The following is a 27,717-nucleotide window of genomic DNA, read 5'->3' as shown; positions in this document are numbered from 1 at the left end:
AATGCAGCACTACTGAACTCCAAGATTCTGGGGTAAGGTGCACTTGAACTTTTGCAGGGGAGTAGGCTTTTCCTTTATTAAACTGCTGGCCTTTTTTACCACAGATCTTTTATTTGCTGGTGTGTTGTATTAATTTTTTGTTACTTTTGTCCTCTATCTATGCTGTTTCACTGAGTGAAAAATAGTCATAAGGGGGGAAGGGAGGACAAATGTTAAAAAATGTATCCTGACAGATGTTCCTATATATATGATTAAGAACGGAAATGTGCTCTTGCATATATTGCCTTTCATCCCAGAATATGATTCAAGACATGACTTTTTGTTCCTAGATTGCTTGAAAAGATCTTTGAAGCAATTTGTAGAGTATGATTCTGATAGTTTCTTTGTTACTTATGTAGGAGTTCTAAATGCTCCCCTTCTGATTAATGACAGCTATTGATTTTTCTCCTTGCCCCCATAGTTTTCTCAGTGGAGCTTGCTTTCCTTGTGTAGAATCAGCATCCTCAAAGGCAGATTCTCAGAGAGCAAGAAGCTTGGCATTTGCTTTTCTTTGAAGTTTTTTATGTTATTACTGGTCTCCTTATTCTCTCCTTTTTTGTTATTTTTGATTCTTTTTCCTAGATTTTGTCTATCCTGTGCATTCATTCTCCATTGTGAACAGAAACACTGGTTGCGTGTTGTAGCAGATCAGCTGTGACTTGAGTGTTTAAAGTTCCCGCCAATATCTGATACCTTTCTGTCACACTGGGCACATTCATTTGCACAATGATCACTCTCCTTTAGAAGAATAAGGATAGCAGGTTGCTACACCCTATACATCCTTACCAAAGTCTCTTCATGGAAAACCAGCCATGGTATACATGCATATAGTTCCAGGACCATTCTACTGGAGGAATGACCTGCATGACTCTCTTTGTAAGCTGTTTTGCTGTGTTGCATCTTAACATCAGAAAAGCCTCTTTTGTAATGGTGTGCCAGCAGAGCAAGAACTCTACAAAGGAATTACAAACAGTGCATGTTATGCCAGAGGTGAAAGCAGGCATGACAGATAAAAATTCATGTCGTCCTAAGCACACTCATAAGTGTGTGTGCCAAAAGACTTCTTTTTCTAGCTGGTCGTTAAACCATTGACACTGATAATTGTGTATTCTTGAGCCACAGCTTTAATATCTTTATTTTCTCTTCATCTCGTTTTATCTGTATGCTGTCTCACTAATGATATACTCTGAGCCATCAATGACTTCACCTAAGAAATTTCAAACAAACAGTGAAGGTATTTTATCCAGATTTTTGAGGTCCCGTCCCAGCAATACTGCAGGTGTGGGTAATGCAGGTATGTGTGTAGCTACAAAATATCTTTTTGAGACATTAGTTTGTTAACATTAGAAATGTCTTCAGGTTAGAGGGCTATGTTCAGGTTGTTTCAATAATGGCTGTGAACTTTCCAGGTCTGTAAGAGGAAAAATGGTAGATTATTGTGCGCAGAGCTGCTTGGAAAGTATCCACTAAAAACTTGAACCTTTTCCAGGAAAATGGGCTTTGAATGTGCTGACTATAACAAGAGAGCATTAGAAGGTAATTTGTTAGTGGGTTTATTAGCACATTTTGCTTTAAATTTGATCTCTTAAGGTGTGTTGGGGAAAAAAATCATGTTAAGCATCAATATTTAGTTGAAAATATTAGTGATACTAAGATAAGAATCTTTTGCAAAGCTTTTTTACCCTTTGTTTAGATGTGGCTTTGGAGTTACTTTACTCCTTACTGTTGAATGCCTAAGAGGAATATACAGAAAATTATAAAAAACAAAACAAACCCAAAAAATCCCAGATCAGTAGCAACCAGATGTTATCTTTATTCGACATGTGTTAATATGTCTTGAAGGTTTTACTTCAGTTTTTATTATTGGGCTGATTTAAATTATCATCTTCCTAACAAAACCTATTACCAAAAAGAATGCAGTCTTCTTTTTGGCTTCTTTCTGATTGCTGGGTTTACCCTTGCTCTTATATTTTTTTGTGTTGGATGTTTCTTAAAAACATTGTGATCTGTTTTGCAGTTCTGTAGGGCATATTTCTTGGTAGCTAACTGTTGCTGTTGTTTTTTTTTTTTAATAGTTCTGGAAAATTTACAGCGTAATAAAGCCTGGTGTACTGCCTTTGCAAATTTTCACCTATTACGCATTGATGCTGAAAATGTATGCTTGGCTTTACGCATACTGTAGTCAATTGCGATGCGAATGTCTAAAGTTAACCACATGCTAAGAGTTCATAAATTACATGACTAAGGATAACAAATTAAAGAGAAGATGGAGAAGTGGGAAGTGAAAGCATTACAGCAACATCAAAAACATTATGTGATTGCTCAGTTGGCTCATTTTCAGGCTTTCCTTGCAAGTCTTTAAATTGTGTCAGATTTTATGATCTAAATTCCTGGTATAGGCAGAAACAAATGTAAACTTTCTTCCATAGTAGAATATTTCGGTGGTGGGAGAATAGCTGTCAGTTTTATGACTCCTCTGTATCTTTGGCATTTTGGTAACTAGGGGAGACCACCATTTTTTAGCACTTTGTATCACTAACTAGATGCCCAGTGGGTTAAGGAATTGAACGTGTTTTTCTATCTTTCCCTGTAACCAAGCTGCTCTGTACAGGCCACCTGGGAAGCTGATGCTCACCCATGACACCCACAGGCAATGGAAAAGCAAAATCAAGCTGTGGATGTTGTGGGCATTTGAATATAGCAATAGTGTCAAAGGTCTGGAAATGGCAGTTAGAGATGTGCTGTCACTTTGTCTTCACTTACTTGAGTATGCCTATCAGGAAACAGTGCTTAATTATGCGATCTTATGCTTTTTTCCCTTTTTCTCTTTGATATTGTAAGAGCAAAAGTCTGCCTAGTGTTTCACATGGGTTCTTGTCATTAGTGGGTTTGGAGCAGTGCCTGATTTTTGCTTTACGTTGGTTATCGTGTTGGAGGGGCTCATAGTCCTTCCCTATACCAATACAATCCTAGTCCATGATCCTTCTGTTGTTGAACTCTGAGCCCCAGCCCAGACTAGCAACACGCATGTTATCGTGTCTGTCTGGCACAGGCATATGGGGCTATACTGGCGTTTTGGGTGTTAGCTGAGATTTATTTAATAGTCTGGTTTTCGTACGAAAGTGTTTTATTTGCATCATTACAGTGTGCCTAAATTGCACCAAATTTCAGCTGTATCTGTGAATGACGCTTTTGTGACTACAGGGATCATGTTCTTCCCAAATTTCACATTCCCATCACTTTCCATGGAAGAGCTTGGTCTCCTCAGAAAAGTTCTCCATGGCAGGAAGGCTGTGTTTGTTTGGGTTTTTTTTCCCTACTCTCTCCAGTTATTTTCAGAGTGCTCTGCAATTCAACTTGCAGTGAAAACACATCAGCTCTTGGCCAAGAGGGACCAGGCCAGCCATACTGTTCAGGGTGATCTGAAGCTGATAGATGCTGAAGTATTGTTGCCCTTACTACTCTTAATGCCCATATTATGTCTGGGAGGCATTGACAATGTTCAGTACATGCAAGGTGCAGTCTGGGCTTCTGTCTTGCTGAGCTGTGTAGAGAGGTTCCCAACAAAAAGCAATAAAAAAAAGAGGATTGCATTCACAATACAGTGTTCTTCAAGCTCTTTGGAAACCATGCTGTATCCATAGAGGAGGTAACATAATGCACATTGGGTAGTTCAGTAGGCACATCTGTACAGAATGTACAGGACTGTGCAATGAGCGTCCCTTACCTGGTACACTTTTGTTGATAGTGAAATAGTTAACGAGGGGAAAGCTCTGTCACTGCTGCTATTCTCAGGCTTTTCTCAAAGGCTTTGCTTCAAGCCACTGGCAGATTCAGGCAGACATCTTGCAGTGGTTTATAGCACATTCTCAAACAGGAACAGGAAATTCCTTGCTTAAAATGAGACTCCAGAACACAGATTATTTTGTCCATTCCTTTTCTTTCTCTCACTCTTCTCCTCCCGCCCCAAACCAGGCATGCCAGATTGTTTCCTTGCTGTAAGGCAGCCCCATTCAAACCCTGAAGCTAAAGAATACACTGTTGGCTCTTGCTTCATTTCATTGTAGTTAATTTAAATTTCTGAGAACTGAAGCATCCCTCCATAAGAGCATCAAGCAAGCAAAATGTGTTTGATACTTCCTCAAAGAAGGAGTACCTGTTGGAATGACAGGGGTTTGCAAGCAGGGAAAGGACTGAACTTTCTCTCTTCCACCTGGAAGATTCTTCTTTCTGATTTTTTTTTTTTTTTAACCCCACCCCCCCACCCCCACCCCCACCCCCCTGCTTTTTTGTATTATTTTCCCTCATCTTTCTTTTGGGTCATTCCCCTCCTTTCCCTGGCACTGATATGGGTTGGATGACATGTGCATGCCACTGCCAGTCCGATTCCACTGCCTGGGTTGTGTTTCTAAGAGGAAGAGGAGGATCTGTACTTTCACAGGGGGGTGTTGAGGGATGTGTGTGTGCAGTGTGCTGCACGAGTTACCTAGCATGCTGTATGTGACTTGCAGTCTTTTACTTTCAGCTCACCCACATGTAAAGGTTCATGTTAGGGAATTCATTGTCTCTTGATTGAATAAAGAGCTGTGTAGCGAGGGTGGAAGTGGATTTAGGTTCAAATGAAAACCAAGCAAAAGTAGGACTTGAATCACCATGATTAGGAATTTAAATTGCAACTTTTTTATGCAAAGTAAGTTAAGTTCTTCTTCCAAAGGCCTGTATACAGATGTGCAGGGCGGAGAGCGCAATCCTAGAGGATTCCTGATTTGATTTACCCTAAGTCCTGAGCAGTGACTGCTTGAAAATGAAAATAAAATTTCAGAGCTTATCTAGTATGAACAGAAATTAATTGGACGGTTGGTGGGCAAGCCTTAGACCTGAACAGATCTCTCCTGGGATATAGTTAACATAACTTTTTCACCTGTTTGGGGGTTTCCCCCCCACCCATACTAACCTCACAATGGTTAGTATAGCACAGAACTTGATGCAGCCCTGGTTGAGGTCAAGCACTCCAATTCGAACCTCTCAAGGGCTTTCTCTATGTGTTGCCAGTGTACTGGTAAAAATGACTTTAAACTCTTGTCAGTGCAGTTACTGGTGCATGCATCACAGTCCCACTCAAATAAACCTGTCACAACACAGAGTCAGCAGCTAGAGAAGAGTACAAGGGCAGGCCTCTAGCTTTTCATTCGAGCATCACTAAACGTGCACAGAGTGCCCAATTATTTCAGCATTATTGAGCAAGCCTACAGGAGGACCCAAGCCTTGCTACATTAGATTTTCTTTAGTAATTTGCTCAAGTACCGCTGAGGACACTTAAAGGGCTTAAAACGGTGGCTGCAACCAGTTTCCTTTTCTGGATTGTTAATTCAGGTTTTCTCTTTCAAATTAACTCTCACTGCATGCTGTGCAGTAGCGCTGGGAGAACTGTTTAACACTAATTTTCTCAATTTTCAGCTTTTTTTTTTTTTTGCATTATATAACTGCTTTTATATAGTTACATATGTTTTCATTAGATGTGTACATGGTGCATTTTTGCTGCAGAGTAAGATGTAATACCTCTGTCAGAGAAATAAAGTCACCAAAACTACAATATTACTTTCCTTTTATTCTTTTTTGTAGATTTTTTTGTTGTTCTTTTAATTCAGCCTGAAGTTTACTGATTGTGTTGTGTCCAAACGTGTGAACATGTTTAAAACACCAGGACGTTTGTGACAGTTGGTATCTGAATTGATCAGATGCATCGGTTGATCTGATTAATTATGTCTGATGTACAGGATCAATCAGACAACCCCTAGCTTCCTGAACAAATTCAATATCTGTGTTTCATTTTTCACAGCAGCAGCAACTCCAGGCCCAGCATTTGTCACATGGACATGGTCTTCCTGTGCCACTCACTCCGCACCCCTCAGGCTTGCAGCCTCCAGCCATCCCACCCATCGGCAGCAGTGCTGGTCTCCTGGCACTGTCCAGTGCACTGGGGGGACAGTCACACCTCCCAATTAAAGATGAGAAGAAGCACCATGATAATGATCACCAAAGAGGTCAGTGCTGCCAGATGAGTGTGTGGCTTCATTACCTTCTCTTTTCTTTTTTAATTTTCTTTTTTTTTTTTTTTTTTAACTCTTCCCTTTAAGAAAAAGGGGCAGGGGGGAGGGGACTTTTCACAAGCATTCCTAGCTAATTGCTTTGATATTTATTACCTAGCAGTAGCCAGAAATTGTGTTCAAATGTTAGAAGTCCAGTGTTATAAATCTGTCTGTACAGTATTAATAATTAACTGTATAACAAAGTTAACATATATGCAAGTCATTATTTAACAGACATTAGAATGCCTTCTACTGTGTATGATAAATTAGAATTTTATGTAAACTAACTAGTACTTTTTCTCTCTCACTCCCCCTGCCCATCCCCTGCTACTGCTGCGTCCTCTCCTTGCATACTGGGGCTGCTCTGCATGCAGACAGAGACTCCATCAAGGTAGGACTCCATTTCATAGGTGTAAGAGGTGGCTTGAAAGAGCTGCATGCTGCATTTTTCTGAAGTTTGGCATGGAGAGGTGGAAAAAGTCACGAAGTGAAACTGGGTTGTAACGCTCATGTTGATTAGCGTAGCCCTGCATTGACTGTGTATCGCGCTTGAAAAATGCCTGGTAGTGGGGCAGCTAGGATTGTAGGTGACATTCCAGCCAGTGGGTTTGGTGGAACAGCATTGAAGCTATTCCTGGATGTAAGAAAAAGGCTGCACAAGCTTATAAGACAGAAGAAATTAGCCAGTAGGTTTAAGTCATTTGGAGGCTCTAAACTGTCGTTTTGATATATTGCAATAACGCAGTTACAGAAGGAGGGTTCTGTCGCTTGCAGGGGAGAGGTGGGGTGCTGCCTGCTGTCCTTGCTGAAGCGGCTGGAGAGCAGTGAGCTGCCATTCCCTACCACAATGAAGGTGGTGCCTGCACTGAGGATCCTGCCTTCCTTTTCCAAAAGTTAATTTTCAGGCTCTGAATGACTCTGCACCATAAGTGTGTGCACTGTCCTGCATGTGGCAGTGTTTATAAGTAGATGTAATACACACCTTGCAGCTGGTGTGATTTTGGGCATTCAGTGATGCATATGACTCTGATTCAGCGTATGTGCCTCGACGCTTGTCCATATTGGACAGCCACCAGAGCCTCTCGGAGGCTCCTGGGGTTTTAATACTGTGAGTGGGGACGTGTATCTTGGCTCTGTCCTCTACTGGATCAGTCTGTTCTCCTTGCTGCTGCTGGTGGTTTATCAGTTCACAGCAGACTCAGTTGTTGCCAGCTACACAGTTACCTGCCCAGCTGTGGGTAGATGGATGTAGTTACAGAGTAGAGCCTGAGTGGCTTGCACAATTTTCAGGAGCATAAGAGTAAGCCTCTTATAAGTGATGGTGAGTCTGAAATGAAAGATACGCTTCTTTCAGAAAGGGCAAGACCTATGCTCACCTGACTCAGCACTTCCAAGCTATTTGTCAAGATTTTAGTGGTGCTTTTTTCAGGAAGATATAATCTATTTGTGGGGCTGGGCAAAAGGCAGAAGGGGTGTTCCCAGCACGAGGATTACCAGGAGTTTGCCAGGCAGATGTAACTGGTGTGCCTTAGACAGCATGGGGAGAAGCACAGTGCTGGGCATAGGCTTTGCCCCCACCAGGGACCTGTCAGGCCAGGGCTGCCATGGAAGGGGCTATGCCTTTGCTTCTCTGGCAGCTCCAGGTGGGGATGTGTCCTGCAGCCTTCCCCAGCACACCTGTTCTGCCACTGGCAACTCTGCCGTGTCCCAGCCGAGTGCAACTGAGCCAGTAGTTGTCAGTTTTGCTATTACCCACATGGCTCTGCATAACAACCAGGAGCTGACAGCAACTGTCAGGTTTTTCTGTGAGCAGCAAAGGCACTGAAGCTGTCTATCTGCTGACATAGGATAACAGCACATTGGATTCCACTTCAGCTTCATTGTCACAAGGGCTAGAAATGGGGATTATTGCTTTATGTGGCAAGGCTGGGTGCAGATTAATGATGATTTCCCAAGAACACCCTGTTTGCTGTGAAAAGATCGGTTAAGTCCATTTTCTTTTTTCCTGCACCCAAACAAACAAGTACAAGTAGGGCAGATACCTAAATGTGGGAGTACAAACCCACCTTGTTTCTTCATGAGTTTGAATACCTCTGCAGTTGAAACCAAAAGCGTTTCACTCAAGAAAGTGAATGAAAACTGCTAGTATATGCCAATCACTGTTTTTAAACAAAATACGCTAGTCGTGTTTCTGTAACATCTGTGAGATGTCGGGGTGGTTTATGCTGGCATGGGTGTTACTGGGAGTGTTTATACCAAAAAGGCTGATTTTGTCTGGGAATGATTCAAAGGACTGTTATTCATACGGCTTTGGAGGGTGGAGGGAGTGGGGGTGGGTGGGAGGGGGGAGGGTGTTGCTGCTTTGTGCCAATTTACTTTGAAATGATAAGTAGATGTTTGTCTTGCACGGTGTTCAGGTTGTGAGTTGGCTTGCGTGTCAGCATTATGGAGCTTGCTGCCAGCTTTGCAAGGTGAAATAGTTAGCTAATTTTCTTAAATGTTTTCAGTGATGCCCGGAGTAGCAGTTAGTTGCTTGTTCAATCGATCTGTCCTCCCTTAAGTGGCTCCTGGTTAAGAGAGGCTTTTTATGATTGTCTGCTGTGTGACTTGAGATGTTTTTTGTCAGCCGGAATGTGCCAGTTGCCAGCAGCTGGAGTCTGTGTACTTGTATGAAATAATTTATTCATGCAGGATAATGCTCCTTAACATTTAACAGGTAATGAACGTGACATAAATTTCCTTCTTGCTTTTAATCTTTCCCTTTCCTTTTCCAATGTGCAAACAGGCAGCTCTGGTACTCTAAATAGTAAGTAATTTTTGGCCATCTGTCAAAAGGAAATTTCAATACAAATTTAAATTAATGGTGCCTGAAATTTTTTATAGCTCCTCTAAAAGCCTCTAATGTGCAGAAAATTCTGAATCTGCTGGTAGTAATTAGTGTAGCATGTAATGAGGATATGGGCAATGTTATACAGCCCCAGTGTAACGTTTTGGTATGGTAGCAAAATTTTGATTTATACAAGGTTGTGCCTAGGTTTAATTGTGAGAGACACTTTAAAGTGTTTTTTTGCTGATACAGATTATTAAGCAGGGCAGATTTTAGAATAGCTCATAAAGTGTAAATTTATGCTGTAGTGTACGATTCAGATAACTAAGGTACCCTATCAATTTCTACAAAGAAGTTTGGCTGAAGCGTCCCACTTCTTGTCACCATTTCCAGGACATTGGATTGGCTGAGCAGTTGTCTTCATGAAACTTGCTGTTTGTAGCAGTGCTGGTCCTGACCCTCCTCCTGGTTCAGGCCAGGGAAAAGGCATTTTGCATCACTTTTTTCTGAACATGACGTTTTCTGCCTGGTAAGTCAAACTGGGCTTGCATCCTTCCCAGCACCTTGCCGGAGCGTTCACTGCTGAACCTGAGCAGTCACCTTCCAGATAACATGAGATTGTCCAGGAGCTATTCCTAAATAATAGATCAACGTTGGCACAGCAAGCTCTGTGAAGAAGGGTGGCTTTGGGAGCTCTTTGATTTTGTGTTGGATTCAGTCCTCCGAATCCCTTGCGAAGTTTGAAGTGTGGGAAAATTAAGACATGGTAAACTGGGTCATAGGAGCAGTCTTTGTGCAGCGGCAAGGCTGCAGAGCAGACAAAGGGAAGGAAAGGGTGCCAAGCACCAGGGCTGTGCTCAAAGTGCAGCCCTGGCTTAAGGGCTCTGAGGGAATATAATGTGTTTAGACAGAAAGACCAACAGCTCTACAGTTAACTGAGCAGCTTTTCACAGAGGACTTGGTGTGTCCCCTTTTCAAAGCAGTAAAACTTTTTTTAGTAAAATAATAATAATTAAAGGATTATTCTGCAGTGGATTCTTGCTTGCTAACTGCACCCTGCAAGGATTTTTCCATCTCCTGCAAGAATGCTGGTGCAAGGAGGCATGTCATTCTTCCCATCCCTGGTACCCTCTGTGGGACAAACGTGGCAAAAGTTTCTCTGGTCCCCAACAAAGTCTCTGCTGTAAAACACACCCTGTGAAGAAGCTAAGGAAGCATTTTGTGTTCAAAGACACCACCTGGCAAAAAGTAGTCTAATGCTAGCAGCAGCAGTCTCTCCCCACGGCTTTCACTGCAGCAGCTGCAGTGAAGGAGCCCCCAGGTGCTAGCTGGGTTGCAGGGCTGCTAGAGATAGCCAGGATGTGCCTGAGCAGGTTGTTCAGGAAGGAATCTGAGAGTCTTCTTAATCGCTGCCTCCTGCACAGGATTCAACTCATGTAACTTGTTACCACATCTATCGTTAATCCAGAGCTGTTGTTCTTTATACTCAGGTGGTGCATTGCCTTTTTTTTTTTTTTTTTTTCACCTGAATTGTAAATTATCCGGGGCAGAGACCATGCCTGTAGTAAGACTTGCCCATGCAGTGGAGACTTTCTTCGTTTTGATGCTGGGGGTTACTGTTTCAGCACCAGTGAGTGCCAATAATTAAAAGCTGGAGTCTTGTGGCAGAAATAAAATAGCTTGTTTGAGATTACTCAGGGGTGGGGGGGTAAAAGAGCTTTAAATGAAAGGCTCCGAAACAACACATCAGATGCAGGTTTGGGGTGAATTTCTGTCCCGCATGCTGGTGAACTAGGACAAGCCTGTTAGGGCAAATTCAGCTGGGTTTAGCAATAAGATTACTTTTGCCTTAATCTCTGTGAAGGCTAATAATTACACATGTGCCAGATGCAGGGAAAGTAAATGGGTGTGATTCCCATGTTCAATTCACATGTGTGGTGGCAGGTGCTCCAGTGCTTCTCAATTTAGCTTCTTGAGCTGTTAGCCACGATGAAGTGTTCAGACCTCTGTTCATTTAATACGTAAGAGTAAGCTGCTTACTCCTGCAGCTGTAATTTGATGTTTTTTAAAAATAGTTGTACGAGTATAATGCTTCTGTAAAGAACAAGGTAGTTTAAAATCAAAATGCCCAACATGTAAGACTTTTGGATATTATAAAATATAATTACATTGCTTGACTTTGTTTTTCTGCTGATAGAGGAACACCACATAAACTGTCAGTTGTCAGGTTTCTTTTAAATGTGACTTCCTCTAGTGGCATGAGTGTCCAGCCAAACATCTTTGCATTCAGGATGTATTTAACAAGCCAAAGAAACGTAGTTCTCTTACATGCCCAAAGAAATTTACAGAATTTATTTCCTGATATTTTTTTTTATTTTATCACTATAATACCATTCAGTGAAAAGCACTTCACAGCTTCACAGGCCTGTTAAAATCCAAACCTTTCACACTTGTGTCATTCTGCTTGTGCCTTTCTCCATTTGGAAGCAAGGCGTTGCACGTCGTTTGCTTTTTGTAATGAAGAAGTGGTAGTTTTAAGCTGAGCGTGTTTGAACTAAACTTTGCTTTGCAAGAGCTGTGGTTTTGATCTTCATGGGTGTTTTGGGGGTAGTGTTATCAAAATACAGTAACTTCTGTTGGCTTACGATACAGTAATTTTTTTCAGTATTAATTGATATCTGTGTCTGGGTGTGTAAGCTATGCTGAATGTAACAGGTGCCCTAATTCCAGAAAATGTGTTGTAATTGTTTGTTTGTAAAACAGATGAATAAGTATCTGTGGGGCATAGCTGGTCCTCAGGTGGTGAACGTGAATGGATTAATGATGCGATTGGGTGAGACATGCTTGTTTGTTGCAGTCTCATCCAGTAACTGTCTGCTGAAGCAGAACAAATACTAATTACCAGGGTCCTGTTTGTTGTCTCAGTCTATCTTATGGAGCTAATTTTTTGGCACTGATTTTTTTTTTCCTTAATAACCTTTTCATGGCTAGACTTGTAGTGCATCATTCAAGCCCTGTGGCTTTTAACAGATTTTTAGAACATGAAACTGAATCTCAGGTATATAGCTCCCTTGTATCTTCTTTTCTATGCTTCCATCCCCCCACCCCCCCACCCCGAGTTTTACATTTCTTTCTTTCATTCATTGTCATGTCATTTGCCTTTTTAATGAGCTCTGGGAATTTTAATTTAGTGTAGACTATTCATATGAAAGTAACAGCATGTACTTGAGAATCAAAGAATTAGCTGCTTCTGCCATTTTTGACGGCTTCACCTCCTTTACCCGATAGCTTTTTTCCCGCTTCTGTGTATTAACTGTACACTGGCCTCTTACCTTGCACTGTTTTGCCAGTTACCACAGAGGGACTCATACTTGGTGGTGTACACACATTTGGACAAACTGCTGCCGTGCTTCTCACTATCGAACTTTATTCTGCCATTTAGTGATTTAGGGTAACTCAAATGTTCTCTCTCCAGATGCTCTCTTCAGCCAGGAGGCACTTAGATGGCCTGTAATTTCTAACCTGAGCAGTCATGTCTAATTATTTCCATGGCAACAGACTGTGATGTTGATAACACAGGATTATGATGACTTCATGTCATAGAGTAGGAAGAGGAAGTTTGCTGGGGTGAGGAGGTGGTGAAAAGGTCTTCTCCAGCGCAAACACTTTTGACAATGTAATAGCTGGGGGAAAAGAAGTAAGGAGAGGGAATGAATTTGTTTATTACCCCTTTTGAAGTTTTCCTCATTCTAAGTGGGCAATTAAAGTCATACTTTGGATGCTGGCATTCATGGCTTACACCAGTTTACTCATGGTGAACATGTCTAGAATCAATAACACATTTGCAGATTGGGTTAGTTAGATGTTAGTCAAAGTAATGGGAGAAAATAAACAGTACTTGCCACTTTTTGTCAAAGTGAGACACGAACTAGATGGCTGCTTTTGCCGCCTTTTGGCATTGTTTTGTTGAGCCTTTAGTGTTTTGATGTTGAGTTGTCTTTTAAACCCTTACGTCCAAAGTAACTTGGAACATCCCTTATTTTTATGCAAATCAATGGATTCCTTGGGCATGCTATTTGTCTACTTAAAAGGGAGGGAAGGAGGACAGATTACCTTGTAGAATCAGTGGCATGGAGGACATACTTGGAAGTTTCTGTCCTGGCTGAAGTTGCCGAAGGCTAGTAGGAAGTTAATATTTGTATTAATATTTGTATTGCTTTTCCTGTCTCTTCCCTGGCACTGGGAAAGAAGTGTATTCCTAGTCAAAGAGTTGTCAGTCTCTTAGGGTGATTTTAGAAGTTGAAGGAAATAAGTAGTCTGACAGATTCCCAAGTTGTTATGCAAGATCATTGACTGCATCATGAATTACAAAGTTTTAGCTGTGCTTTGAGGGAGCAAGCAAGCGAGCTGGCCAGCAGGAATTGGGCACTGAGGGAAATTTGCAGGAAAGTTACACTGTGTCTAGCACCTCTCTCCAGTACAGCTCTAATTGAGTCAAATAATTATTAAAATATCTAAAGCTCAATTAGCCTCTTCTGCATAGCAATTTGAAAAGTTCTGTGTTTCCTTGAGTGACATTTGGCCTTTTGAAGAACAAAAAATTGGAAATGCTAATGTTTTTCAGCCAACTAAGGGAAGAAAATAAAAATGTCTCCATAGCAACAAAGCTTCTTTCTAGATGGCTTCCTGAGATATGCCTGAACCAGGAGCAGATGTCTGATCTGAGAATCTTGCCTCCTTCATTGTAAACAAGTAACTTCTAGGCAGGTGTTGGAAATAATATGGAAATCCTATTAAGGGGCCCTAAGTTCCTGTCACTCAGGAAGCCCCTGCCACAAAAGGGTTGGTTGTCTGAATAAAGGAGGCAGAGTAAATTCTCGTTAGGCTTTAGCTTTTCCCAGGAAATTATTGTCTCTGTGTGCTCTTTCTCCTGCAAGCCTGAATGCAAGCCATTTCTTCTATTGATCCCCTCTGCCACCCTCGCTTTCTCCTTCTCCTCTCCTGCTGGATTAGAGCTTGATGTCAGTGGTGGCTACTGCTGCTTGGGGCGTTGTGGCATTTGTGATTTTAACCCCCGTACCTCCATGTCCAGCCCTGCCTCAGCTGTTGAGCGGACAGCCAGAGGAAATGCCTGACACCAGCCTGGAGCAAGCAGAGGAGGGGAGGCAGATGATACGGGAGGCAAAGCAATTTGAGTCCTGGGTGGCTTCTTGCTCCAGCTCGTTTCTGTGAATTTATAGATGATGCTGTAGCCCTTGGCACTGCAAGACCGAGTGTCATCTGGACACAGGATTTTCCTTTTCCTTTTTCACAGGGACTGCAGCTTTGGAGGGGCTTTGATAAAGGTTTTGGTGTGGCTGGCTTGCTGGTGTGATGTACTGGGATTCAAAATGAGTGTGTGTTTTTTCTCCTAAGTTGTCTAGGAAGTTGCTGTGCCTTTTTTTTTTTCTTTTTTTTTCTTTTTTTTTTTTTTAATTCTTTCTAAGTTACAGAGAAAACATGTTGTGCCCACCATCAGTAGTCTGTCATTCTAACAGGACACTTGTGCTGCCTTTGCACTTGCTGATGTCAGTTTTGTCCCCAGACCCTGCTGTGCTGAGCCCTGCACTACCGCAGCCAGGGGACCGCTTGCTTGTGGGTGAAAACTTCAACGGCGGGCAGGCAGGAGCAAGCACTGAGGACGTTTTCCAGGGTTTCTAGGCTGGAAGCAGCGACTGTGTCCATGTCTGTCCTTGTGCTTTCCCCCCCCCCCCCCCCCCCCCCATCTCTGCTTTCCTTGGTGCACCAGACGTGCATAGTGATGCTCTTAATAACACTCAGAGGGTTAAACGTGGATAAACACAAAACAAGGCTTTTGAAAAGCCTGACGATTATCATGCAGCATTTCTCGGACTACAGCCCCCGAGACGCACTTCATAAAGCCAATAAAGCGCACGCTGGTGGTCTCCCGTTGCCCTGGCAACGGACCACAGGGCACCCTGTGTGTGAAATGCATGAACATCTGCGAATTAATCTTTTTTTAGCTTGTTCTTTCCTTGGCAGCAGCGGGGGCTGAGCTGGAGGGTCTCCCAGGGATGCCCCGAGCGCCTGGCAGAGGGGGCGAGGATGGGTCCCTCCCGGCAGCAGAGGGAGCTGGCCTGGCGGCGCACCCGCTGGGATGCCGTTAGCTTGCTCCTGGCTGCACAGGGGAACAAATAAAAATAATTTTCTCCTAAGCTGAGGCGTTACTGGGCTTGTCGCTCTGCCGTGAAAAACATAATCCGAGGGGAGCGCTGAAGTGAGCGCTGCTGTCCGCGCGGCAGTTTACCGGACTTCACCGCTCCTGTGCCCTGCTCCCAGCGGACCGCAGCGGGGAGCGGTCGAGGGGTGGCTGGTCTCCCGCGAACCGCAGCGTGGAGACGTGCCGCGACGTCCGCGGCGTTACAGCCCGCCCGGCGAGGGGCGAGGGGCGCGGGCCCGGGGGCGGCGGCGGCCCGGGGCTCCCTCGCTCGGCGGCCGCGGGGCGCCGGGCTGCGGGCGCCGGGGCTGCCCCGCCGTTCCCCGCCGAGTCTCCGGGAGGACTGTAGGGGGAACACTGTGTATGTCGGATCGTCAGCGGCTGCCGGATGCGATCGGTGTTTTAATGAAGTATTGGAGGTGAAACCGCCGCGTTAATCCGCTGACGGCGCTGAGGGGCGGCGCACACCGTCCGTGCGGTGCCGCCGCGCTGCCCGGTGAGGTGCCGCCGGGCGGGGGCCGCGTGTGCGCCGGGAGCGGGTCGGTGCAGCGGCCCCGCCGCGCTGCTGCCGGCCGGGAGCCGCTGGGGGGTTCCCCGGTGTGTGCGATGAGTAACTGGGGCGGAGGGGCGGGAGAAGGGAGAAGCGAGAAGCTTCAGCGCGGTTTGCTCCTTTTTTCGTTCGCCCTCGTAGCTCCTCCGTGCAGTGTAGCTGGCGCGTTTCAAGCCGCTCTATCTTTTTGAAAGAGTGTGTACGGTATTTTCTTTGCGGGATTAAGCTTGCCAGGTCTAAGTAAATAATGACACTGACTTTGCTGGCAGTGCCGTTTTGTCGGACTGGCGTGTGCTGTGGAGGGGCAGCGCAGGTGTGCGGAAGAAGGGCCGAAGAGAGGCGTCCCCAGGTCGCAGCAACCCCCAGGAGCAGCGTTTTCCACAGGGGCATGTGGCACCAGCTTGGCACAGAGCACACACAACACAAAACTTGGCAGCTACAGCAATGTATTTCTGAGTCCTTTGCTCGTTTTATTTTAGTAACAAAGTGGCCAGACTATATAGAAATGACTGCTTGCGTTTGGATTGAGAAGCCAGTGCTGACCTAAATAATTAGGTGCTTTGCCTTGTGACGTTACAACACCAGGCATTAGGAAATAATTGTGTTTGTCTTGCAGTATTTATAGCTGTGTGTTTGTATTTCTTGTCTCCCCCTGATATGTTTGCTGAAATTGTACCTGTTGATGGCTGTAATTCTGTCCCACCTCTTGATTTCTTTAAAAATACCAAAATGCTGGGGGTTTTAGCTCTTGAGGAAATGAATGTTTGGCTTTTTCTCCCCTGCTTCAAGAAAAGAGTTTCTTTCAATGACCTGCAGATATTATTTGGTAATGAGCTTTGCTGGCCCGTACTGCAAAATATGAGAGGAGTTCAGTATCTGGATAATTGTAAAATAATCCCTTTGAAATCAATTACAGTAAACCTTGTGGGGTGAGAGAAACCCTTTTTCTGCCATTTCCTTGAAGTATGGTGTTTTTCCAAGTGCCCTGTCAGGATGCGTCATCGCCATTAGAATAGCAAAGGCACCCTGCGTAAAGGCAGCCTGTCCATGGTCAGTTTGGTGCCTTTATAAAAAGCACTTTGTGCTCACCTAGGTGAGCCTACCACCACCTGGGTAGCCTAAAAGCTTTATATCACACTGCAGGTATTTGAAAGCAATTAAGTATTTAGCAGACCTTCTGTGGGACTCTTGCATGCTTCATGAAGGTTTTCTGACAACTGTGTTGCCTCCAGCCATTTTTTGCACCCTTCTTTCTTCTCCAGGGCCTGAGGAAGAAGAGACATACTTGTGTGGTTTTACCTCTCTCCCCTGTTCTTTTTAGAGTACCTAGCATCAGACTGTGCAAGTTTTCCCCAGTTAGTCAGTGCAAGTTGCAACCCTTTTGATAGGACATGTTTTCTGTGCTAGAGTACCTCTCTGTAGCCCACAGACCCCGTTTTGCAAATACTGCTAATGACTGTAAGAGTCCCGCTAATACTGATAAGCAAACTTAGCATTGCAAATAGTAATAATTCAATTTACAATAGTAAATTTAACTGAAGTTTCCCACCAAGCAGAGTAGAGCCAATATGGGTAGTAACAGCTGCGGTGATCACAAAGCGGTGGAGCTGCGGCTACTTAGTAGACAAGTGTTTCATAACTGTTTTGGACAGAAAGAGGAAGGAACCTTTATTTGATGGAAGAAGGCTCTTTATGTTGACAACACACAACTCCAGAGATTGCTAGAGTGCAATCACTGTAAAACTGCTTGTTTTACAAACAAAGTATGTTACAGATTCTAATTATAAAAACAAAAACATGTGTTTTAATTTGACATACAGACAGAATTTCTCTTACTATTTTGCTAAGTCTTAAAACTGCCAGGGATTCTCTCTGGAAAAGTCATTATTCAGCATGCACAACTGCTACTGTAGATGTCAAAAATAAAATATTTTTAAGTGTGTTTGGTACTGTGTCTGGCTCAATATATGCATCTGTCCGATACTGCACTGTATATGTAAACTGGTCTTCAGGAAAAACATTTGTTTGTATCCAGGGTTGGTCTTGCTAATAGTGAGATTAAACCAAAACAAGCACCACTTGTTATCTAATTTGCCTGTTTTCTTAAAGTTTATTTAAAGTTTAAAAAGAATATGTAAATGTAATGATACAGTTGTGACAAAAGCCAACAAAACTGAGGAAGCAGACATCTGGAGGTGGCTGTTTCCCACACTAAAGAGCCAATTGAAGTAAAAGATGTAATGCTTAGCACTTGGGTCTATGCAGTATGGCTAGTTTGCCCTGCTCTTTAAAAGTGTAAACATTAACCCTCGTGAAACCTCTGGAGAAAAGCAGGCGAACATTCGCTTTGTGGCTGCAGTGAAAGAAAGCTTAGGTGGGTGATCAAGAAGAGATCAAATGTGGGAATAAATGAATGTTTCCTCTCTGCATCCACCTGACTAACTACTGTGCTTATTTTTATCTACATTTTACATATTCTCTGGAGAGAACTCTTTTACAACTCGCATGAAAAAAAAGAGAGAAAAATCCTAGGCAGTACTGTTGATTATGCGGTATAAAGATCAGGCAGCTGGTAGGCTGATGCATGCCTAGCACACATTATGTTGAAAGCAGTTTGCTCTTTATATGGCGGTGACACCAGAAGCAAGGTGTAGGAGAGCATTAATCTTCTGAACATTAGTACTTTCCAAGATCACAGGTTACCATTGTCCTGTTATGTCAGAATTTGCCTAATGTTTCCTTTTTTCCTGTCTGACATCTGGTGGTTTCTCAGAAATATTTGAAGAGCCATCATTAGTAGTTTATGGGGGAGGGGGGGAAGCCTTGAATAATTCACACAACAAATGATTAGGCAAGTACTTGTCTATCTAACTGAATTATTCTGCATGTTTGCTGAAGCAGTTAAGCAGGAGAACAGCATTTCCTTCTCGGGAGGGTTTACAGTGGTAGTATTGACCCACCTAGTTATTGGGTTTCAGCCTTTTGTTGACACTGTTGTAAATGAAAGCAGCCTGGACAGGCACTGAGCAGCTGGGCTGGATAATTGTGAAGGATTCATGCTTGTTGCTGTTACCCCCAGTGTTTGTAGTGGGTTGTTTGCTTTGACTTTTGTTGAACTGTTGACAAAAGCATTAGATACAAATGGGAACAAATAAAGTGGTGAGATGCCAGGAGGGCTTGGCAGTAATGATGGTTTTCATTCCGACTTAAATGGGGAATGTTGAGTTTATCTGGATGGGGAATGGAAGGTGTGTTCAGCATTTGTGTGTTTCCCTCTCCCCTTTCCCTTCCTTTTCTTTACTGTTAAATATGTTTTGGCAAACAAGTGAATAAAAACAGCAGAGGCGATTTCACCATTGCCTTAACTCTTTGGCACCATGTTTTGAAGCTCTTTCTGACTGTGAATGTCTTGCTGGGCAAATCCAGTTCCTGGCATGAAAGGATTAAGTATAAAAAGGCAAGGGGGATGGGGGAAGGGGAGAAAGAAAAGAGTGGTGGTGGTGGTGGTAGGAGTAGAGTTGCGAAAAGAGAGGATTAAATAGAACAGTATATACTAAGTAGTATAGCCAGCAAAATTGAAGTCATTTACTGGAACGCTTTTAATTTGGTTTAAACAAAATACTCTTTTGTATATTTAAATGGGGAGTAGCTCAGCTGTTGTGAAGCCAGAAAATTAATGGTATTTTTAGTGAAATAGCAAAAGCATGTCAACAACATAGCTGTGGATGATAATGTTGGCATTTTATTCATGAGGAATTATCAATGCAGGTTACTGGACAACATAGTGTGACTGGAATGATTGAACACAGGGGGGAAGCAGCTGTCCTTCTGTAAGATGATTTCATTTTGCACTTAGTCTTTGAGGAAGAGAAGAAGGAGAGAGAGAGAGAAAGCATTTTAAAATACACGTGTAAGATGCCTATCCTTGTGGTTTCTGGCTCACAAAGACTAACCTTTGTACCTCTGCCTTACTCATGGTTTTGTCGTTGCTTCTTTTTTGCCTGTTGTCATTTTCAAGTATGTCTTGCGAGGTGGCAGAGAATAGAGGCAGAAGAATAGAGTCGCATTAGGGTATCTTTGCTGAAAAGGCAGTTTTGGCCCTGAAGGAGCTGCGAGGTTGTTCTAGCCTTCTCTAGCTCTGAGTGTTGTGCCTGAGCATCGTTTCCTTGGGACCCTTAATGCAATTAATGTGTTGTGAAATATGGTTACCTTGACTGGTCATGGAGGAAGTTAGTGTATGATCTGGAAGGTCTTGCCACCTGGCAGGACAGATGCTTCAAATTTGTTGTTCCAGCTGTAGTTTTTTGTTGCAATCAACCTCAGAGTGTTGTGCAGGTCAACTGGAAAGTGGCAAATAGAGTTCACAGGGGTGAAGACACCACTGCAGTGAAAGAAGACACCATTTTGTGTTGCTGGTTGAAGGCAAAGGTATTCCTTGCTTGTACTGTAGTCTGTGTGTCTGGTGGTTTCTGAGGTGCCCATAGGGTTTTGGAGCCCCAAAGTTGTTATACGCAGGTATTTTTTCTTGTCTGCCTTCATGCAGCTTCAAGTTGTGCTAAAATCAAACACCATGAGTAGCGAGGTAATCGTGGTGTTTATGGACCCACTTTGAGCAATCATCTGTGAGTGTTTTCTTTATTCCTCTTTGTTATGGTTGCCATATTGTTCCTAGTCTCCTCACAATAAGAAAAGAAGGGAAGCTCAAAAAGAGGCAAGAAAGAAATTGCCTTTTCCTGCTGCCATTACTAAGGTTTCTTGTAACATGCAGCATGTTTATTGTGCCAAATCACAGCCCTGTGGACGTCAGCAAGAAGCGTTTTGCCCAGATGTTAAATACTGTGGGATCAGGGCCTGAATTTGTTATTAATCCTACAGATATTAAAAGAAAGTGAAGAAATACCAAGCTATTTCCAGCAAACGTACTGGGAGTAGCGTTACTGTAAATATCAGTTTGTGCATGATGAATCCCCAATTCTTTTTGTCTCCTCCTTTGGGGAATACACTGAACAATTCTGCAGGGGGCTAAAGAAATTCTCATAGCAAATTTCAACCTTGAATGAAGGAAAAGTGAGAAATCACTGAAAAGTAGGGACTTAAAGCACAGTCAAAACAAATATATTCCATAATCATGTCTGCACAGCATTTGGGAAATCCAGTTTTGGATCATCTAAATTGTGTGAGAATTCAGAAAAAATAACTCATGAATGTTCTACAGCATTGCCCGTACGCTTCTTAATCAAGCTTGGATAGTGTTCTGATTTCATGTGAAATGCACTTTCCCCTGTACTTGTTCACACAGAGTTAGCTCTTTAGGCTAATCTGCTTTGCTTGCAGAGCTGTAAGAAGGGCCCCAAGCTGTACTTTACCAGGAGAAGGCACAAGTTATCAGGAATCCGAGACCTGGAAGATGGAAAGTGATTCTGGAAAGAATTTGCATTGGAGTAACAATGGTTTTGAATGGTTACAGTAGCAAGGAGAGAGAGAAGTGGCATACTACGCAGGCTGAGTTCGGATTGGATTTGCCCAAATTGAAAAATGATTATGTATCACGGGGTAAGATTTTTTTGCATAATCTGGTATCAGATAGTACGAAAATGGAGTGCTAAACTAGCCAGATAGGAATGGGATTGAAGATGGGAAAGAACATTCGTAATATAGCACAGGAAACAGTAAAATAATGAGACAGAAGTAGAAGTATGACAGAGACATGATGCCCTAAATCAGTGGTGCACAACCTTCAGAACAGAAGGTCTTTACTGGCAACTTGCCATGAGCCAGTGGGCTGCACCTATTTTGCATATAATTTACATTCAATTTTAATCAGATAAGCACACACCCTGTTTGTTTTTCTTATTTATGGAGTGCTGTAAGTGCAAACACTGCATAGCACAAAGCAATAAAAGACTACTTGGTGCGTTATAGTAAAAGAAGTGATGATGGGAAGCCTGGCTCTGCATTTTTAAAACCAGAGAGGTTTATATGACATCTGGCTGTCTTTGAGAAGGCCCTGCAAATTCTGAAGTGCAAGTTTGAGTTTATTAGGCAGTAGGCAGCTGCAGGTTTGGCTTTGTTCACATTTCATATACATAAGGTTAATTTGAGAAAAATCATTTTCAAAGACAAGCTTGCAGATAGCACATTTCGTGGTTAATTCTGTTGCCCATGGGTAATTTAAAAAACACCCCCACCAGTATTTTCTTCCTGAAATGCTGTGCAGGGTATTAAGTTAGTTATGTCTCAGATGTAGTGGCTTTAGGCTCTCATGAGTTTAGCTGAATACAGTTTTACATATGATGCAGAAGTGTTTCCTTTTTTACATTTCCAGTGTCAAGCTAGTACTTGTAGACATACTAGTTTCTGGAGTTTAATATAGGCACTCTGATGTAGTAGTTTGATTGCTTTAGTTGTGTTTTTGCTGATACAAGGAAGACTGATTCCCCCTCCCCCCCCCCCCTCCCTTTTTTTTTAATTTATCATTTCGGTCTAGCGTATTTAATGGATCCATCCCTCTGATACTGGAGTATCTCCAAATCTTCAATACATTAATCCTCACAACAACCCTGTAAGGGAAAGAAATGCTCTCTAGGCTTCTGAAATTATCCCTATTTTATAGATAATGAACCGAGGCATGAAGAGGCTTAATTGACTTCACACAATCAGATGAAAGAGCAGACTACTGAACCTAGATTTCCCAAATAGAAACAGTTTTCCATCCTTCCTGGTTTTAGGGTTTTTTTGCTCAGAGATCAGCATTACCTTGTGATCCATTTTCCCCTAGTTCTTCCTTTTAAAACACTGGATTTGAGTCCAATCCATGGCAAGCATATGCACACTGCTTTCTGGTGGCAGCTTGTGTGGGCTAGTTTCCTTTTGGGCTAATTCCAGTTTCAGTTGACTACCTAATCTCTGTATGTTTTTTCAGAAGAGAAGCTTTGGTTGAATTTTCATCCTTCCTTGGGGTTTGATTACATTGCACTTGTGTGTGGTATGAATCCTTCAGTACTGTGCAAGGTTGTAGATGTAGCAGGATTGCTGGAAGCCCACCGCACTGTTAGGAGGGTCACAGCAAGGGTAGTTACATGTGCAACATCCTCACTGGGCTAACCAGCTGTCATGCAGCGTATATACACTGTGCCACAAAGCACACCACTGAAACCCTGGGGCTGATGCTAGCCCCTCTTCGTAGCACACCACCCACCAGCTGCATGACTTCGACAGCCCAGCACCATGCCTGAGCTGTTCCCCATTGCGTTACCTCTGGCCTGTGGCCATGCTAGCAAGTTTCTGCTGATTTCCGTACGTGGAGCAAGGGTGTTCAGCTGTGGATCAGGGTTGTCAGCACAGTGCTCTGCTGCCAGCCAGCAGGGTGCCCAGCGTGGGCTGCTGCACAGCTGGAGGACTCTCCCAGGCTTCCTCCAGGGCTGCTATCTGGAGGGAGCAGCCCCAGAGGTGGGTGTGGGAATGTGATTTTTGTCAGTAGTGAAAACATCCTGCAGGGAGAGCGTGTAGGCAGGGAAGAAGGATTTCGATCTGCGGGCTGCAATTCTGGATACAATTGTGCCTGCTGTGAAAGAGCTTGTTACACTTTCTCACTGTAAGGGCTCCATCTGGTGCTCTAGGTGTTTTTAAATGGAAATTTACATTTACTGTCAGAACTAAAGTCTATGCCCAATGGGCAGTCTGATGGTCTTACTAGTCAAACAAATGCCAAAAGCCTTTTCTTCACTTCCCACTCTGTTATGTGGTGGGGCAGGACTGTGAAATGGAGAGGGGCAGGCTGGACAGGTTCAGAATTTGTCCTCATCACACTAGGAAGCAGTAATGAAGACCCTTTTTAAAATTCAAGATTTTCTTTGTCTTAGGGCAGGATTTAGCTCATTACTGACAGTAAGCAAGGTGGCGTGGCGTTACAAGGAAACAGAGTTTGCTGTTGCTCAAGCAGCCCAGGTGTTGGTTAGTAAACCGTGGTGTAACTTACAGCTCAGCCTCTTAAATTCTAGCTAGAGACTTGCTAGTAGTGCTTTGTGTACTTGATGTAAAGCCCTCACTCACTCATCAGGATACCTATATAGTGTACCCTACATAGATGTCTAATCTGAAGATGGTGTGTGCAGAGATCATCATAGTAGTCAAGCCTTGCATTAGGGAACACTTTGCTACCTATTCTCACTTCTGCCTTGAAAAGTCATGGTCTTGGCAGCTCAGGAGAAGAAATGCACTGACAAACTGCTGCAATTTGGGATTTAATAACCCTTCCCTACTGAGAAACCCATTTTACAAGTTATCCTGTTCATCCTTCCCAGCTCTTTTTTTGCCTTCTCACCATCTAGCTGCTTCAGTCTCATCTGGATCAGTCTTTACAACTAAAATAATTCCTGACTGTGCATAAAATAAAGCTGCTTGGTTAGGTGCCCATTAAAATATGGGCGTTGGTTTTTAACGTACTCCAAAGCAAGTCCAAAAAAGTTCGTCTTCGCTGTTGCGCTACCTGAGTGAATGGTGGCTGGAGGAAATTTTCCATATTGAGGAAGCCTGGGCAGACTTTCCCTCAACCCTATAATTCCTGGTTTTATACTGCTGCTTGGGCCTTTGATCTCCACGCTTTTAATTGGCTCACAGGGAGGTTATTTACAGTCAACAAGAAAAGTAACTTGAACTTGTCATTTTAATAAACTTGTTACTTGGCAGCTTCTCTAGAGGCATCCCAAATGGAAACAAACTCATTTTGTTTTATAAATAAATTTAAAAAATGGTTTCCTAGACAACCTTGATGAAATGTCAACTTCTCAGCTCTAAACCTACACCATAGGTATTGTTATCTCCGTCCCTGCTGGGTAATTTGTACACTGCAATAGTTTGTTTGAAAACATGTTTGTTGTTCTCTAAAATGTACTTAATGCTAGATTAGAGAACGTAAGACCTTTTATTTTTTTTTCTCCTATTTCTACCAGCTCATTTCTAAACCATTTAAAATAAAGAGCTTGAGCATGTATGGTATTTAAAAAACCTTTCACATGATGTTTTTAAAACAGATCAATTTCAGCATTAAAGTGTTAGGAATTCAGCCAAGAAAAATTCAACTCAGGATTGCATAGCTATAACGATAATGTATTATACCCTTCTTCCTTGAAAATGATTATAACAGTAGAGTTGAACATAGTGAATTACATAATTTAGGAGCGTTTGCCAGAATGCTGTTTTAGGGGGATTACTGTAGTCTTTCCTTAACAAAAGCAAAGGGAAAGATGGATTGTATTATGAAATACTTAAATGAGAGAGAACAGTCTTCACAAATTATCTAAGATAACTTATTTGAACAGAACAGAAGGTCATGTGTGTGCATGCCAGTTATCACACTTAACTACTTTGCAGAGTGTGGGGGAGTACAAGAGGGAGATTTTTGCTTTTCCTGTCCTCTAGCCTGAATTAAAAATGTATTGGTTGCTCATTGCTGACATCAAAACATTTCCAACTAGCCTGAAGTTAGTATTTGATTGTGCTTTTATGTTTAAAAAATTAACAGCATGACCTGTCTAATATAAATAATGAAAGGCCCAAAACCGTAAAAGCTACTGCTGCTTTTCTTGGCAAAGCTTGAGGATGTTCAGGAGTTGTAATGCATCTAAAAATCTGGCAGAAAGGACTGTGTGTTTTATTTTTCAGTCTTCAAAGTAGGTGTTGTACATACAACATGCTATTATATACTGATGTAACTGCTTTAAGGCTGACTGCAGGATCTGTGTTCCTACCACTCCTCCATCCGTTCCACTTACCAGGGTCCTTGATTTGAAGAAGCAGACTGGCGACAATTATTTTTGCAGCAGGCTGAGGTCCAGATTCAGGGTAGTGTGCAGTAGGCATCTAAAGTTCAGCACATATGTACATTCCTCTGATATCTTTATCTGCCTTGTGACTTCCCTGAGATCAAAGTGTGTGCCTCAAATCTGGCATCTGCTCAAGTGCTTTTCTGAATAGGAAATGGGATAATTTCCTGAACAAGGGTCTTGGGAACGCAAGTGAGTGAGTGTAGATGAAGTGAGGCAGATGTAATGGGCTTGGATGCTATTTGGGCAGAGAGGCGAACAGTAGTGCTCAAAGGTTTCTTTCTGAAAGGTATTTTTATAGGTAGTTGAGAGAATGTTTTGCTTCAGAATCAGCATGAACTGGAATTTGCAAATATTTAATAGCACCTGGCCATGTTTTACCCACCTGCCCAATTAAGAGACGGGTTGGATAATGAATTCTGTTTTCACTGGGAGCTTAGCTGTGGCTCTGGCTTCCTTAATCAGGTATAGTACTAGAAAAGCATAAAATATATCAAGTCTTCAGAAGCCCCACAAAATCTGGCAGGGGAAGAGATGAGTGAATTGCCAGTCTCTTAGTTAATACCTGAGAAAAACATGTGAACATGTTTCTGCTGATTGAAGCAATCAGGATGTGGAGTGAATGTTTCTATTGAATTTTAGGGTGCTTTTTGTAATCACGGTAGCCTCTTGAAGACCACCTCTTTCCCATTGCTTTTCTACTGATCAAGTCAGGAACAAATTAGATTAAAAATGAGGGTAGGGAACAAGTCAGAAAGTGTGGAAAGAGATCATCAGCTCCATCTGTGAAGTATTCAGTTAAAACAATAATTTGCTTTGTTTGCATGTCGTCTCCTAGGTCATCTTTGCAGCAAAACAACTATAAAATCCTTTAGAGACAAACATGCAGAAGCAAAGAAAATGATTTCCCTGAAGGGTTAGTACACATGGGTAGACTGGAAGGGAACAGAAATGTGAAAACTCAAAACTGATGACTTTGCCATGAATATAGCCAATGGTAGATGTAACCAAAACTAAAAATGTGGGGCACTGGGACACAGTACCTGACTGAAAGCAGCTAAATGGGGAGTCTTGTGGGACTGCCTTCAGACGTGATCTCTGTGGTTTTAAAGCAAGAAAAAAAGGCTAATTAGTGGTAGGTTATATCCTTCTGGTCCAAATGAAGAATTAGATGGGAACATAAATCCCAGGAGAAAGTTGTTAGGACCTGTCACATGTAAACTGAAGCCATTTAGCTATCCCTGGAGAAGGTAATGCTCTAAAGCCTGATCATTACTACTTTAACATGGAAAATCTGGGGGGTGTAGGCGTGTGTGTTTTTTACCTCCTAACCTCTGTTGCCGGTACTGATGAGATTTTTATAACCCCTGTGGCTTGAGCCGCTGCAGGAAAGTGTTGTGTTCAGCTTGGCTCAGTGCCGTACAGTCCATTTTAATCGCTGTGCAAAGTGAAAGGATAACAGTTTTACTGTGGTGCTCAGTCTGAAAAGAGGACTCTAAGCAAAACCCAGTTAATTCTTCAAAGGGTTTTTGTGATTCTTGCAGATACTTTTTAACAAAGTGTAAAGCACGCTGACACAGGCCTTTAATGGCTCTCATAAAACATTCTGTCTTTAGTGTCTTCTTACTATTCTAAAAATGAACTGAATTAACTTGTATGTTCTGTTTAAATTCAGTCACTATGAAAAATGTAATTAGTGTTAATATTCTGGAGATATGTTGGATGTTGGGAATTTTCTGTGTGCATCCGTCATAGGCTTTTGAACGCTCACGAAACGCTGGTGCTTTTCCTTGTGTCGTGGCACGCTGTTGAATCAAAGCCTGTAATGCAGGCTGGTGGTTATCCTGCTCTCTCTTTTTCATGGTGGGGAGCCCACAATTAAATTGCTGCATTGAATGCTGTGGCTTGTTGAGTTTTTTTTCTTATCCTGTGATTGCATGCTCTCCCTTGCTCTTTCTCGCTGGTTAACTCCCAGTATTCTCTCCTCTGTTTCTGTTTCTCTTTTGCTAGAGCTGCTCAAACTGTTTCAGGTCTCTGCTGAAGGAAATAGCATGAAAGATCAGTAATTGGAACCCCAAATAAATATTTGAAGAGAGAGCTGTAGTGCTGTATTTCCTTGGCACTGCTCTGTTCATCAGATTTCCGAAGACGATTATATTTACCCTCAGTTC

At 42.6% G+C, this 27,717-nt stretch overlaps 1 protein-coding gene across 3 annotated transcripts in view; it reads left to right on the top strand.

Moving 5' to 3' along the window:
- LOC121081349 (transducin-like enhancer protein 4) overlaps positions 1-27,717 on the top strand; it is a 98,241-nt gene that overhangs the window by 49,081 nt on the left and 21,443 nt on the right. For 2 of the 3 annotated variants that reach the window (XM_040580295.1, XM_040580293.1), the window contains exons 7-8: positions 5,879-6,083; positions 6,503-6,519. In XM_040580295.1, coding sequence (XP_040436229.1) covers positions 5,879-6,083; positions 6,503-6,519 — 222 coding nt within the window. The remainder of the gene's footprint in view (positions 1-5,878; positions 6,084-6,502; positions 6,520-27,717) is intronic. The other variant, XM_040580294.1, reaches the window with a different exon arrangement.

This window comes from Falco naumanni, chromosome Z, assembly GCF_017639655.2.
Source record: "Falco naumanni isolate bFalNau1 chromosome Z, bFalNau1.pat, whole genome shotgun sequence".
NCBI classification, from domain to species: domain Eukaryota; kingdom Metazoa; phylum Chordata; class Aves; order Falconiformes; family Falconidae; genus Falco; species Falco naumanni.
Note: the sequence above shows the minus strand (reverse complement) of the source record. Positions and strands in the feature narration are given on the sequence as shown.